This window comes from Phoenix dactylifera, unplaced genomic scaffold (genome assembly GCF_009389715.1).
Source record: "Phoenix dactylifera cultivar Barhee BC4 unplaced genomic scaffold, palm_55x_up_171113_PBpolish2nd_filt_p 000409F, whole genome shotgun sequence".
Lineage (NCBI taxonomy): Eukaryota > Viridiplantae > Streptophyta > Magnoliopsida > Arecales > Arecaceae > Phoenix > Phoenix dactylifera.
The window spans coordinates 55,394-71,714 of record NW_024067850.1 but is presented as its reverse complement, the minus strand read 5'-3'; the positions used below and the strand labels follow the sequence as shown (position 1 = coordinate 71,714).

The 16,321-nt window shown below is 41.0% G+C and overlaps 1 protein-coding gene across 5 annotated transcripts in view; it reads right to left on the bottom strand.

Moving 5' to 3' along the window:
- The window catches only part of LOC103714649 (general transcription and DNA repair factor IIH subunit TFB1-1-like), a 46,245-nt gene extending 36,772 nt beyond the window's left edge, over positions 1 to 9,473 (bottom strand). For 3 of the 5 annotated variants that reach the window (XR_005508215.1, XM_008801993.4, XM_039118766.1), the window contains exons 1-4: positions 9,144 to 9,473; positions 8,711 to 8,789; positions 1,203 to 1,267; positions 924 to 987 (exon numbers count right to left, since the gene is read on the bottom strand). Coding sequence is in view for 4 of the 5 variants with exons in the window: in XM_008801993.4 (XP_008800215.1) it covers positions 924 to 987; positions 1,203 to 1,267; positions 8,711 to 8,789; positions 9,144 to 9,218 (283 nt within the window). In the remaining variant the exon portion in view is untranslated. Of the gene's footprint in view, positions 1 to 205; positions 329 to 923; positions 988 to 1,202; positions 1,268 to 8,710; positions 8,790 to 9,143 lie in introns of all 5 variants that reach the window. The other 2 variants (XM_039118768.1, XM_039118767.1) reach the window with 2 other exon arrangements.
- Positions 9,474 to 16,321: the final 6,848 nt, after the last annotated feature.

Here is a 16,321-nt window from a genome sequence, read left to right as displayed (position 1 = left end):
CTGAAGGTGACCCCATGGGCTCCCCAATATAAACCTAAACCTAGAAAAATAGTATTCAATAACCATTTTCACATTATAATCTTTAAGATGTTAGGTTCCAAAAGAGCATTCAGCTAACCAGAATATGCTGACTTCTAGCAAACTGCTTAAACTGAGAAAGCATGATCAGAATGCCATTTAACAAATGTTAAATTACAAATATCACCATTTGTAGCGGTCAAGGGGCTTCTTTGCAAGATCATTTTTCATGTGACATATTCTACTGAAGGTGACAGCCATAGGTAGAATAACATCATAATTCCATGAATACTGCCCCAAATAAGTATATCTACACAAAAAAGCAAAAGAAACATAATGCTACATCACCATGAAATTACTCCGCATCAGGCAAAATAGAAACCATTCAAATCCTACAGAGAAGCTAGTTGGCAATGGCATTGGGCATACATCTTCAACCAGCAGAGAACAATTATGTTTGTATTAGTATGATCATGATTCTATGAAATTCTAACTGATCTCTACATGTTGATACTCAAACAGCCTGAAACTAAATTATGGGTCATCATATTCGCAGGTAAAAACATTCCTGACCTAGAGATCCATTCTACATTTGGCTCTATCAAATTTCAGTAATCATTGTCCTCAACTAGCAGTAACAGAAGGAAAGATGAATCAGATGAGTAATTGAATGCCAAGAATACCAACATACTTAGGACTTATCTCCTTGAAGAGGGAACAAATGCTAATGGATGCAAAAAATGCCAATATAAGCTCTCCCTTTATCTAAGAAAATTTGGAATAGAAAATTAAAACATTGTCAGGCATTTCATGTAGGTCTCAGTTGATGTGTCAAATAACACATTAATTATCTCACATCTGACAGCAAAGCTGATGAAACTATCATGAAAGAGAATGAAATGTACCTACAAAATCTCGGCAAACATTGCGGTCAGAAAAATTGTCAAACTCAAAAATGTAGCCTCCTCCCTGAAATAAATGTAAATCTATCAAGTACTATGCTTAATGCAACAGCATAAGGTATCAATCATAAATTAATTAAATTTACCATGTTATGCAATACGCATGTTGCAGTCGTAGGCAATAAATTAAAAATTATATCACGTTTGTATTTGTTCACCAATGTATATGAGGCACACAACTTCCATGATCTACCTAATTAACAGTTAGATGGCGAATAATACCTTCTCAGAATCTTGCGTAAGGTTTAACAATGCTTGTTTGGAACCATCTTTGCTGAACTTGTGACCTAAAACACAAATAGCAAAAGTTAGAAGTATAAATCAAATAACACAATGGGGCCACTATAAAGAATGCCAATCACTTTTTTTCTAAATTTAGCAATCAAAATCTCAAAACAATAGAATGTTTCACAAACAAAGTTGGTAGTGGGCGCCCTATAGTCATCAAGCTATTGTTTTGAATGTCTCTTCAAAATAGAGAGAAAGATATGAGCTCTTTCATAATATTCCATTCAATATCTAAAGATTGCAAGCTCAGAAAATTTAAGTGAATTTCATTTATTTGGTCAATGATCGGGTAATGTACTTTTAAATTTGGAAACTGGTTTCAGCACCTGGCATCATAGGTTTTAGTCCTGAAAAGAACTTGAAACACAATTAAATAGAATAAGTCAAGAAATCATGCCAAATTATTTTGGGAGTGAATCTGGGAATATCCTGCATCATTCCACCAGATGCTACTTAACCCTTGACTGCTGCATGAGTGTAGGATGAAAAAAGGGTTATATTTGGTTCTGCATGCATAATCTTGGAGCCAATATGGACACTTCAAAGTGGAGTGGTCTATTTCAAATGTGAGCCTTGAAAGGAAGTGCAGTGTAGTGTGAAGTGTGGAAAGAACCATAAAATTGTAAATATCTAGTGAAAAAGTTTGAGCAAATTCTGGAAAGCAGTTTTCGCACTTCAAGCATTCAAAAATAAATCAAGAATGGAAATGTTATAGGTACACTTATAAAAAATATGTTAAGAATGGAGACTTTAAATTTTCGTCACCTCAGCACCACAACTGCAAATTCAGTGAAGTTTTGATCTCATAGAAGTCTGAAATTGTCAAAAGAATAAAAGCAGGGCACAACCTTAAACATGATTAGGTTGAAATCAGTCTGAATGAATCAGTAAAAATGGTTTTGGGATGGCACCAGATATTGGTTTGGCCTACATATTATTAAAGCAGGAATACTTCCATCAAAACTAGTTGGACCATGCTGCATCTTACTACAAGAAGGAAAGTAATGGTTTCAGCTACTTTTGGTAAAATATGAGAATATTTAATGAAATGCAATCAACTTAAACATGCTATGTAACTGAAAGCTTTAACTTGCTCTGCGCCTTTCTTTAAACAAATGATTTGCGGCCATTGGTCCACAACTTTCCTTCAGTAAAGAGAAAGGGACCTGCTTGATCTTAGAATGCATCGAATAAATTTTTTTTTCATGAGACATAACCACCATTAAAGAAAAGAAAAGAGACTTGTCCCTTCACAGTTTATACATATCCTTTATTTACCCTATTTCAAAGTAAAGGTGCATTGCCATTTGCAGCAGAATAGGCGGGAAAGAGGAAAGAATTCTTGACATTGGGTTAACAAAATTCCCTGCTCAACAAACCAAGTCAAGCAAAAGTATATTACATTCTGCAATTTGAAGATGACAGTCATGGACACGGCTGTACCATATAAATTAGTACCACCGCATCCAATTAAATTGTATCCACTCTTGGCTTACATCAAAAGTTGCTTTGTTTATTGGCTCAGTGATAGAAGGAGAGACTAAAAAATAAAGAAAGAAATGTTAGGACAGAAATTACAAAGCTGATTAAGTTCAAAGGGACAATGCTGATCCTTCATGGTGATAAGTCCCAGCCAGAGAGAGAGAACGAGAGGGAACGAAAGAGAAGGAGACGACGAATGGGATGGGATAAAGAAATGCTTTAAGTGATAAGGCTCTACTTCAGGTGAGAGCAACCTATTACACTCGGAATAAACAAGAGAAAAACCATATTGAACCTTCCCTCCTCCCCTCCTTTAATTCCCTACGTGATGCCTTGATAACTAACCGACAAAAAGATGGGCTATCCCATCGGCGAATTGTTCCCCGCTACCCATGTCATTCAAACCGTGTGCATAGCTCCCCACGAGGTCTGCCTTCCGCTCCCAGCTCCCAAGCTCCAAACATCCTTGCGCTCCCTCCGTCTTCGCATCATGGCCATCGGCGAAGCATCTTCCTTCCTCACCCAGCTTCATCGTGGCAGCCTTCATTTCCTCCTGCAAATCCGTGGCTGAGTCCCACGTGTCGAAGACTTGGTCGATGGCGACCAAGTAACAGGGGTTTGGCCTCCATGCTCGTTGAGGCTTGGCGAGAGGCTAGGGTCTGGTGAAAGGCTTATCATCACCCCTCCCTTCCGCCAAAACCTTGTCCTTAAGGTTTGCTTTCGGATATTGTGCTTTCAGCTGAGCATAGTCTTCCCAAGTGGTGTCCTCCTTCAACAAAGAATGCCATTGCACAAGAATTTCCTCAACGAACTTTCCTCCCTTCTTGACCCAGCGGTAGTCGCAGATAGACTCTGGTTCCATCTCTAAACTTCCATCCTCACATATGGGTGGGGGACCTGCACACGATACTTGCCCCTCTCCAAGCTTCTTCTTGAGGAGTGATACATGAAATACTGGGTGAACTCGAGCGGTCTCCGGTAACACCAGCCGATAAGCTACCGGACCAATTCGCTCAATGATGCAATAGGGTCCGAAGTACTTCTGTGCGAGCTTTTAGTGAGCTTGACGGAAGATAAACTGCTGCTGGTAAGGGGAAGTTTCAAAAACACCCACTCTCCTTCAGTGAAAGAGACTTCTCTTCTCTTATCCACATGTTGTTTCATACAGCATTGTGCCTTTTTTAGATGTTCTTCAGCTCCCTCATTAGCTGGTCGCGGTCGACCAAGTTCCTGTCCACTTCATCAAAGGCCGTGATGCCTTCCAAATATCGGGTGACGGAGGGTGGCGCCCGCCCATACAATGCTTAGAAGGGTGTCATCCTAGCAGCTGAATGGAAAGTGGTGTTATACCAGTATTCCGCCCAAGCTAGGTTCGGTTCCCATGTCTTCGGAAACTGGCTACACAAGCACCTTAAGTACTACTCCACGCATCTATTTACTACTTTCGTTTGGCCGTTAGATTGTGGATGGTACGCCGTACTCATGTTGAGAGAGGTGCCTTGGAGCTTGAAAAACTCTCGCCAAAAGGCGCTCACGAACATAGGGTCCCAATCACTAACGATCGACTGTGGCATCCCATGTAGTCGGGCCACCTGGTTTACGAATAGTTCTGCCACTCCCTTGGTCGTATACGAACGAGAAAGAGATAATAAGTGTGCATACTTAGTCGACCTACGACAACCAGTATCACATTCTTCTCTCTGGACCAGGGTAGGCCCTCGACGAAGTCTAGAGAGATGTCCTCCCAAACCTGAGTTGGCACCGGCAGTGGTTGCAACAGCCCTGCTGGAGCTTGGATTTCATATTTATTTTGCTGACATACCACGCACTCGGCCACGAACTTCCTTATATCCTTCTTCATTGATCCCCAGTGAAAAGCATGAGAGATGCGTTTGTACATCCTCAACATTCCTGAGTGCCCGCCGATCTTGGTATTATGGTATTCGCCCATTAGCTTGTTTCTTAGTGGAGATCCATACAGAATCACGATCTTGTCTTTGTAATATAAAATTCCTCCCTTGAGCTGGTGGTTCTTCAATCGTTCGGGCTCGGTTGCCAATTGCTGGATTTTCTGTTGCAAGTAGGGGTCGTCATTGTGGGCAGCTCGTATCTCCTCCCAGATGTCGAAGATCGGTCGACTGATAGCATTGAGCTCCGTGGTGTCGGGTAGGCGAGATAGAGTGTCTGCTACCGTGTTTTCTTTTACAGGTTTATATATGATTTCGTATTCATATCCCAGGAGCTTGGCCACCCACTTCTGCTGCTCCGGCGTACTCACACATTGCTCCAAGAAATGCTGCAAACTCTTTTGATCCGTTTTTAGTTGGAATCTCTTTCCCAGCACGTACGGCCTCCATAGTCACACTGCCTCCATTATCGCCAGCATCTCCTTAGTGTAGGTTGACCACCCCTTTTTCGCCACACCCAGCGCCTTACTTATGTAACCTATGGGTCCCCCATTTTGTGTGAGTACCGCCTTGATTCCTCTATCCGAAGCATCCACTTCGATCACGAACGTATCTGAAAAATTTGGGATGGCGAGCACCGGAGTTGTCGTCATGGCTTGCTTCAACTGGTGGAATGCTTGTTCAGCCTAAAAACTCCACTAAAACTGCCCCTTCCTCAACAGTGATGTCAACGATGCAGCAATGATGTCGTAATCCTTGACGAACTTTCGTTAGTACCCCGTCAGGCCAAGAAAACCCCGTAGCTCCGTCACGGTCGTCGGTCGTGGCCACTCCTGCATAGCGTTAATCTTTATTGCATCGACTTGTACCCCATTAGCCGAAACAATATGGCCAAGGTACTCGACTTGCCATTGCCCAAACAAACACTTAGAAAGTTTAAGATAAAATTGATGTTCAACAAGAATCTTGAGTGTTATATCCAGATGAGTTAGATGCAATTCCCATGAAGCACTATAAACTAAGATATCGTCGAAGAAAACCAGGACAAACTTACGTAAATATCTCCGAAAGATAGAGTTCATGGCCGCCTGAAATGTGGACGAGGCATTGCATAGCCCGAAGTGCATTACCAGGTATTCGAAATGGCCATTATGGGTGCGAAAAGCCATCTTTGGAATGTCTTCAGGATGAACACGGATCTGGTGATAGCCCAACCTAAGATCGAGCTTGGAGAAGTAGCATACTCCGTGGAGTTCATCGAGCATATCATCAATGGTTGGAATGAAAAATCTATCCTTGATGGTAGCTGCGCTGAGTGCTCGATAGTCCGTGCAAAATCTCTAGGTACCGTCACGAGCAACACTATGGAAGAAAAGGGGCTCTGGCTCTCCCGAATAATCCTCGTTCCCAGCAAGTCAGTCACCTGGCATTCAATTTCATTCTTTTGATAATAGGCATACCGATACGGTCGTACGTTGATCGCCGAAGTTCCTTCTTGTAGGGGTATTCAGTGGACAAATGCCCGCTCCAGAGGCAGCCCCTGTGGTTCTTCAAAGAGTGCAGAGTACCGATCCAGAAGATGCCGAAGCTCTGGGGACTGTTCCTCAGCCTCAACTGCAGGTGGATGTTCGTCCCCTTCCCTGATGAATACAATGAATAGTTGTATTTTTTTCTTTTGTTCTCCATCGCATCTCTTGGGGATCTATCGCTTAGGCAAGTCTGTGCAGCTGCCCCAATAGCTCACACTCCCGGTCGTCCCACCAGAACTTCATCGTCAGCCGTTTCCAATCGCAAAGCATCGGACCAAGCATTTCCAACCATTGTATGCCTAGAACGGCATCTAATCCTACTAACAGTAGAGTGTAGAAGGTTACCAGGAACTTCTGACCTTGCAGCTCCACCTCCACCGAACGGAACATCTCCTGACAGTGGAGAGTTTTTCCATTTGCAACGCGGATTCCAAACCTCTCGATGGTATCAACAGGTAGTTGGAGCAGCTGGGCCACGCGCTCGCTCACAAAGTTGTGGGTCGACCCACTATCTATCAAGATGGTTAATGGGTGTCCCCGGATGGGAGCTGTTGCTCGCATCGTTGTCGGTCCGCTCCACCCTATTAACGCATGTAGGAAGATCACCGACGACATGCTATCGTCAGGCTTGTCCTCACCATAGTGCTCCTGTTCTTCGCCGTTAACTCCTTCCAGATACTCCTCGCAGTCTACTTCTATCAAGTGAACCTGCGGGGTCTTGCATCGATGCCCCAGAGTGAACCGCTCGTTACACTTGAAGCAAAGCCCGCGCTCCCATCGTTGCTGCATCTCCTCCCACATGATGCGACGGACTGGCGTCGGAGCCGAAAGGCGTGGTGCAATGGTGGAAGCGGATGGAATTCTTGGCCCGCTGGAAGTGCACAATCCAATGTTTCGGGAAGCATTCCGCTTCTGCTCTAGCCTTTTCTCCCTCATGCGGGCAACCGTGATGGCCTCCCGCATAGAATGAGGTTGCCTCATGCGCACCTCCCTTGCTATGTCTTCTTTGAGCCCTCCGACGAAGGTTCCGATCAACGCATCTTGCGACCATCCACGGACTCGGTTGGCCAGCTTTTCAAACTCTTGCTGGTACTCCCTTACCATCCCCTTCTGCTGAATACGTGACAACTTCTCATTGAAGTTGACGTATTCATTGGGTCCTAACCGAGCTAGCAGCTCCTTCTCAAACGACCTCCAGGTAATTACCAACCCCTCGTCCCGATATGCCCGTCGTAACCACTGCCACCAGTTGTTAGCTTCTTCGTCCAAATAGAATGAAGTTGTGGATACTCTCTGGTTGGCCGGAGTACCCTGGCTATCAAAGAATTGCTCCGCTCTGTCGAGCCACACAATCGGATCGTCCCTGGTGAACCGTGAAAAATCCATTCTCGGGTGTCATTGGCTCTCGACGTTGTCCTCCAAGCGCCCATGACCTTCCTCCCATGGCGGAGGGGAAAATAAAGTTGGCGTCTCCAGCGGCGGTTGTTGCTGAACCGAGATCTGGAGGTTTCAGATGGCCTTCAGGATCTCAGTGAAGCGCCCCTCCACTCGCAGGTCCAAGCCGCGAAGCTCCTCTTGTACAACGCCCATTTCAACTTCCAACCGCTTGATCTGTTCTTTGTTCGACATCCTCTGGCTCTGATACCAATCGATTAAATCCCAGCCAGAGAAAGAGAACGAGAGGGAACGAGAGAGAAGGAGACGACGAATGGGATGGGATAAAGAAATGCTTTAAGTGATAAGGCTCTACTTCGGGTGAGAGCCACCCATTATACTCGGAATAAACAAGAGAAAAACCATACTGAACCTTCCCTCCTTCCCTCCTTTAATTTCTGACGTGATGCCTTGATAACTAACCGATGAAAAGATGGGCTATCCCATCGGCAAACTATTCCCCGCTACCCACGTCGTTCAAACCATGTGCATGGCTCCCGACGAGGTCTACCTTCCGCTCCAAACGTCCTTTCGCTCCCTCCATCTTCGCATCATGGCCATCAGCGAAGCGTCTTCCTTCCTCACCCAGCCTTGTTGTGGCAGCCTTCATTTTCTCATGCAAATCCGTGGCTGAGTCCCACGTGTCGAAGACTTGGTCGATGACAACCAAGTAACGGGGGTTTGGCCTCCATGCTCATTGAGGCCTGGCGAGAGGCTGGGATCAGGTGAAAGGCTTACCACATGGTCACGGTAATAGGAGTGTAGAAGTGTGCGGATAGGAGAATGCTCCTTAGGTCCATTTAAATTCCTAGTTTAACTCTAATATTTTGATCTCACCTTCAACAAACAGATAACACATGTTTCTTTGTTTGATGAATTTATTGATTTAATCTCTGTATACTGCAGTCCGTGTTCTTCTTTTTTAAGGTCTGAAGAACTGAATAGTAAATGCAATTGATACAGTTCGGTGTCTCAGCCATTAATCAGCATTCAAGATCTAGAGGGTGCTAGAATTTAAAGAAAGAAATGTATTAATGTTGAAAAGGGATACTTCTTTTTCTCAAAGTGAAAAGAATAGAACAGCTGATACCTTTAATGTTTCGAAAATTGACATTAAGCTTCATTGCTGACCTGGGATCGTTAGGAACGAATATAAATTTGTCCTCAGACTGCAACCCAAAAGACAAAACCGATCAACAGCATAAGAGAGGATATTAAATTAAGAATGGTAGACTTCTCAACAACCATCAACAGAAAAGAAAACGATAAACGCCATTTATTTCAAGAAAACTCCCGATTCCAGGCATTATCACTAAAGCTTCTACTACAATGTGATCCGGGCAAAAAGTTTTCAAATTGTTGACAAAGAAAAGTAGGAATCTAATACCAGTCCCAAACCAATCAAGAATAAACCAGGACATCAAAGTCATCAAAGATCTGAGAGAAATACAAGAAAGAGTAGCAATCCAAGCAGCAAGAATTCAAGAAAGAGAGGAAAGGAGTAGAATGAAGAGAACATTCACCATCCTGAGCACTCCTGGAGTCCCAGGCTCTTTGACTGTCGTTTTGTACTTGGCCGCCATGTTGATCACCGCCATTCCCCCGATCAAGATCGGAATCCACGGGAACAGAGCGAGGCGAAGGAGCGAGCGAGAGCGAGGGCAGGCAATCGAAGATTAGGGCACGAGAGAGGCGCTGGCTCGGTGGCTTCTGCGACCGATCCGAGACCAAGGACGGAAATCTAGGGTTTCGCTGTAAGAGAGGTTAGACTGGATTGAGCCGGAACAGAGTCCTGTAGCTGGCACGGGAGACACAGAAGCTCCCTCCGTCGTCGCAGGTGAATAAAGGCGGACGGGGGAAGGGCTATATATAGAGTCGGCTGATCGAGAGGAGAGGGCGTCGATGGGGCATCAAGAGTCCACTATGGAGCCAGTTCCTGTATTTGATCTGGACCGTTAATTTAATATGGCCATCTTTGTTCAATCGGACAGCAGGAACACTTGCGAGGCCCAACACTGTTACCAGGCTTGTCAACCTCGCAGTTGCGTCGTCGCAAGGCCTCACATGGCCCACGTTGAAACAAAACTCCTCATGCCACGTGGCATGGCAACCATTGAAGGCTCTTGGTCCCAAGATTGAGATCCTACACTTAGGCTCCGTTTAAAGGAGTTATTGGTAGTATAGCTTTTAAAAGTAAATATTTTTGAAAGTAGAGCTTTTATAAAAATTATTTGTTGTTTGGTAACTACATTTCTAAAGTGCTGTGAAACTTTAACATGTATTTGGTAAACAAACTGAGAAAGTACTTTTAGTACAACAAAATAACCATAAAAGATGTTACATAGTATTATACAACAAAGCATAATAAAATATACTATGTATTAATACATAAATATATGATGTAGTATAATATATAATGTAATATTATTATAATATAGTAATATAACATTGTATACTATAGCATAATAATTTAATATAACATATCAATATATTATGATATGATGTAATATAATATTATATTTATAATATAATACAATAATAAAGATATAAGATATTATAATTATTAGCATAAATTAATTTTTCAAACTTATAAAAAGACATTTTGTGTAATTATTCTATTTTATTATGGTTATTGGCCTAAAAAGAAAAAATATTATAACTCAAAATAGCTTCCAGTAATTTCTAAAAGTGCTTTTCGGTTTGGAGCTTCTTCTAAAAAGCTATTTTAGCTTTCTGAAAAAGCTAAAATAACTTTCTAAAAATTTTACCAAACATCCTAATTTTATCTAAAAGTACTTTTGGAGGGTCACAAAGTGCTTTTTGGCCCTTCAAAAGCTTCCCCAAATAGGGCCTTAGTACACCACCATATGAACGAGTTGTTGTGATTAGCATGATGGCAGATAGTGCATATGGTTTAGAATATAACTTCTCAAAGATTAGGCTCGGTGGTAATATTATTACTCGAGGAAAAATAAGGAGCTATTTAGGCCCTGTTTGGAAAGCTGTTGGCAGTAGATCTTTTGAAAATAGAGTTTTCTGAAGTAGAGATTTTATAAAAAGTTGTTTGCTATTTGGTAACTATATTTTTAAAATGTGGTGCCACTTATTATGTATTTGGCAAACAAATTGAAAAAGTACTTTTGGTATGACAAAATAACCATAAAGGATATTGTATAATATTACATAACATAGCATAATAAAATATAATATGTATTAATACATAAATATATGATATAGCATAATATTACTGTAATGTAATGTAATATTATTATAATATAGTAATATAATATTGCATACTATAGCATAATAATTTAATAAAATATTAAATTATTTAACATAACATATCAGTGTATTATGATATAATGTAATATAATATTATATTTATAGTATAATACGATAATAAAGATATAAAATATTATAATTATTAGTATAAATTAATTTTTCATAATATAACCAATTTTCTAGCTAGGTGATAAAATTGGTTAAACAATTATTAAAAAGACATTTTGTGTAATTATTATATTTTATCATGGGTATTTTGGTAAAAAAAATAGATTTTCAACCGGGCCTAAAAGTACTTTTTCGGAAATATCCAAAATGGAGCTTCTCTCAAAAAGCTGTTTTTAGCTTTTTAGAAAAATTAAAACAACTTTTCAAAATATTTACCAAACGGAGCATTAGTGAATGGACATATTGAATTATAGGTCTCTTACATTAGGGTACAACTTGGTTTGAATTAGTCTGAGATGATCAGCTAAACTAATATGGTGTAATTTGGACTAACTTTAGGTTGAAGGCTCCTAATCCAATCCAGCCCAAAACTAGCCTATATTTTCAAACTAGACCACCAAATCCAATCCAACTTGACCCAGATTTTAGACTTCGATTACAATCCTCATAAATTTCAACCCATTTTAAATCTGAATAATACACATATTTCAGTAGTTTATAACTCTGATTGAGTTTGTTTCACGACCCACGTTTGGATTTGATGGGTTTCTTCTGTTAGGATGGGATTGGGTGTTCGGCCTATGGGCTTCCATGAGGATATTGGGTCAGTTTCAAATGCATCTCATCCGGTTTCATGTGATTGTTGGATATTTGTTTTGACATTATTCATTCCCAAATGCAAAAATGAGTCATTGATTGACCATCGGATCAGAATTAACTCTTGGAATGGCATTTAGAAATCTTGTCTTTTATTTTGTCATCCTCCCAATTCATTAACCAGATTAATTTATCAGCTTAAGTTCTTGTTCTTGGTCAAGAAATTATTGGCAAGACAATTGCAAAATATTGAAGGAAGCCTTTCATGGCTCTACAGTTGGACAAAATGGGTTAAAATTGGGTCTTGCATATCGAAACTATGATAAAATTGAACAAATAATATTCACAATATTGGTTGGCCATCGGTCATATTTATCTCGCATTTAGAAATCTTGTCATACTTATCCCTATTAATTCATCGATTTAAGTTCTTGTTCTTGGTCAACACAATTGGCATGACATCTGTGAAATACTGATGTAAGTCCTCCATGGCGCTACAGTTGGATAGAAATGGGCTAAAAGTGAGCCTATTGAAACATGTCAAAAATGAACAAATAAGGTTCACAGACATGTATCAGGAAAAATAGGCCAAGTGTCTAATTATACTTTTGATTTAACTCATGTAAATTCAAAGTTTGGCTCGTAGATAAACATGTCTTCTTATATTCATAGATGTATGAATTCTAGTTAAATTTACATACAGATGTGTACATTATAGTTTAGCTCTTGGAATGTCCTTGTGTTGCCCACTTGTTTTTGGTCTTGTGTTCATGAAGCTGATATGCTTGCCCATCACCTTCATACAAATGAAACTATATAGATGGTATCAAAATACTGGCTATATCATGTGGCAATTGGCAAGAAATAGGATTTCAGATCGGACCACAATTAAAGACAACCATCCAACTCTTCGAAACCCTTGGTTATTGTCATTTGCCGGCCCACCTAAAAAGAGCAACCATGGTTTATTTGAGATCATCTAGCAATCCTTTGAAGTCACAAAACTGGCTCTCTCCCTCTTTTAATCTCGGGGAAGTTATTACTCCATCAAAATCTAGAAAGGATTCCTTCATCTTTCAACAAGCTTAATTTTCTATTATAATTGATCTTTATTCTCCTTCCTTACATCTTTCTTGTTCTCATTCTCTGACTCAGATGGCTTCGGAGTGTTTTCTACTCATTTGAGTGATTTGCGGAGCCTAATCATCGATGGGGACTTTTATTGGGAATATTAAATTTCGACGGTGGGTTGGATGTTTTTCTTACCCCAAATGGGGTAGTTCAAACCTTACATTCCGGAAGTGAGGAAGAATAAGCTCCCGGGATTTTTCCCAAACAAGAATATGGCGGGCCCGATAGACAAGAAACTGGAATATGATGATCGCCGCTAAACGAGCAGTAGGTGACCAAAAAGGACTGCTTTTCTTGTTCGTCAGAATATTAAACATAGGTTAGAATAATCTTGTGCGTGTTTGTTCACAATGGCCGGCTTACGCAATCATAGATCCATAGGTTTAGGCCTCCTATTCTAAAGTGGCCAGCATGCGGGCCGCTAAAGTCACTAGACCGATGCGAGGTTTGTGTTTAATTCGACGCAGAAGTCTCCAACCGTCCAATCTCTTAAAACGGATATAGATTTTATGCAAGCCCAAAATACTTACCCTCCTATATCTTTGATTAATCTGTGAGGGTTATACGGACATTTGTTTAGTCCCATATCGATTATTCATCGAGAAAATTTTGGATACTTATAGAAGACTAAGCAACCTAAATAATACATTCCGGCTAGCCATTTTGGATGAAATTCTGAGTTGTAACTGTTGTGGTTCAAATCTGGGCCGAGGGTGACCACGCCGGAGGAGTCGAAGGAGCTGCCGGAGTGTGGAAGGAGAGGACGCGGGCCAGCTCCTACGCGGCGATGTACTTGCATAAACCTTCACCAGTGGGATTCTGGTGAGGGCTCTCCGACACTCAAGTTAGAGTGGGGTATATTTGGTCTAGCCAAAAAGTCATTTTGGCATTACATAATGGGGCTATTTATAGTCCCTGTAGGGGCGTCCACCTGGTGCAGTCTGTCCTTGGGAGAGGTAAGGCGTTGATAGTCGTAACAGGGTATGGTTAGAAAAGCAAGGCATGGTCCCTGGTTGATATGTCGTGGCGTGAGCAGAAAGCAAAGCATGGTGCGGTGAGGTTGCTGTAGGATATGGCCACAGCATGTGGACGACAAGGTCGGCCTTCTGGAGTTGGCATCCTGAGCTCAGCCTTCTGGGCTCGGCCTTCTGAGCTTGGCCTTCTGGGGTTGGCCTCCTTAGCTCGACCTTCTGAGCTCGGCTTGGCCAAAATTGGGTGACTTATGCCGAAAAATAGGACGATCCATTTTACCCCCCATCAGTAACAAATGGCTTCAAAGCGAACTCGATCCATCGTTTATGTGGACTAGAAGACACTGCAACACGGATTCATTGGGACTAATCATGGGTCAATCATGGTGCTTGTGATTAGAATTGAATAGATTTGAACTCTTAGCATGATAAGAACTTGAATGGAGGGTCCAACCATTTGGTCTGAGGGGTGGCTTGGGGCTTCTTGCAGTGATCACACCCTTCACCCAGCAAGCAAAGATTTTGGACCGGAGTCTTTGAATCCGGATTATTATATTAGTCTTATGCATTCTTTTCCTCCATTTCATCACAATATTTATATAAAGAAATGCCGAATATAAATTACCTTTTGAGAAGTTTTGGGAGGGTTTATTAATTATCGTCGGCAATTCTCATGCGAGCAAGTAACGCCTTTCCATGCTATCCTGCTGTGACGCATGCATGCATGCGCTCATTAGAGAGAAAACGGATAAATAAACAAGTCAATTCACCAAATTAAACCATTAAAAATTGGCCCGAGACCATGGAGTTCCATTATGCTGCTAGGAAAAAGCGAAAAGAGTGATAGACCAACGTAGACGCAAAGCTTGTGAGAAAAAGCTTGATCAGTAGCACCAAAGAGCAAAGAAAGCAACCGAATGGGCATTAATTTAATTTAAATTAATGGAAGGTTCCTTCCATATAAATTTTCCAAGATAAGGGGTCCCACGTAGCTACGCCTTGCAATGCTTTATCTCTTGCAACTTTTTCTTTTTTCTTTTTGAGTAAAAATAGCTCATAAAACTGCTTGGTACAAGGTATGAGCCACCCTAACTATCTCACCTCATTTTTCGTCTATAACATGCGCTGCTGCATCAAATAACAAGAGGCATGAGGGCTGATAGCAGCAGATCAAAGGTGGGCACTAAGGAAGAAAGAAGAAGGCTGGATCAAAAACTTCAATTTTGATGAAGCAGTGGAATTGTAGACAAAGAAAACAAAAAAATAGCTGCAGGGACGAGAAATCACGATCCATATGGTGCGCATAATATCAGCAGAGCGCTACAGAAGCAAACCGAGATGAGATGTGCAGGGCGGCAATCCAGAACAAGCCTATGGTGCATAGAGCCTATAGGTATTGAGATGCATGATCGGCATGATGCACCGCGGCATGGTGCAAGGTATGATTTTCCCACAAGAATCCTTCTATCACTGTGCATAGTCACAAAAGCCACAGAATCTCGCTAAGATGCCGGATCCGGCCAAAACTCAGGTGGTTCGGATTTCCCGGACTTTAGAAGTGAAACTAGGCCTTTTCCTCTTGCACTTACAAGTGATCTCTGGAATCTTAGAATTGATTAGACTTGGTGGAACCGAAAACCTGGCGGTGGATTTTAATAAGCTATTAGATACTTTTCCCTGGTCGGGAAGTCCAAGCCTTGTGACGCGAAAGAATGACGAAAGAACGAGGAAGCCTGGGTTCCGGGATTCCATTTGATCTGAAAATGGGCCCGAGATCCCTAAGTTTACGATATCAACAAGAATCCATTCTAAGACAAGTTGATGACTGATTAGGACTGGTGTTGTTCGTGATTAGAATTTAATCATGGTTTTTACTTTATAATGTGCCCAATTGCCACGGCGGTGGATTTTTGCGGAGGGGACACGTTAAATGGCTTCTTAGTCGCATGTGGTGTTGACATGATATACATTATTGTGATAATGGCTTCTTAGTCGCATGACTATAAGTTTGTTTCCCCAATGTTTTATGTCCTTTGCGCGGTTTATATATGAGACCAATTTAGTTTTATTAAGATAAACAAGATTTGAAATTTAGTTATGCCTTCAAATAAAACTTAGGTTGAATTAATATTGTAAGAAAATATAAAATATATGAATAAATCTACCTCATCTTATCAATTTAAGTTTTTGGGACAAGTTGTGATTTCAATATGATATCAGAGCAGAGGTCCTAAATTCGAACTCTGTCTCCGCACTCTTTAACCATTATTAAAAGTTTCACATGAGTGTGGTGATTTTAACAAATGCACTACTTACTATTTCCAAAATCTTGTTTTCTCACTAACAAATAAGTGGCTTGAAATTACTTTAAGAGCGTTGTTAGATAAGCCAATCCATGAAACCCGGAAATGTAAAAATAAATAGCATACAACCTTTCATCGTCATCATGAAAACAGCAAGATCTACAAACTCATTTTTCACTAGATATTGATAGAGTTATATATATATATATATATATATATATATATATATATATATATATATATATATAT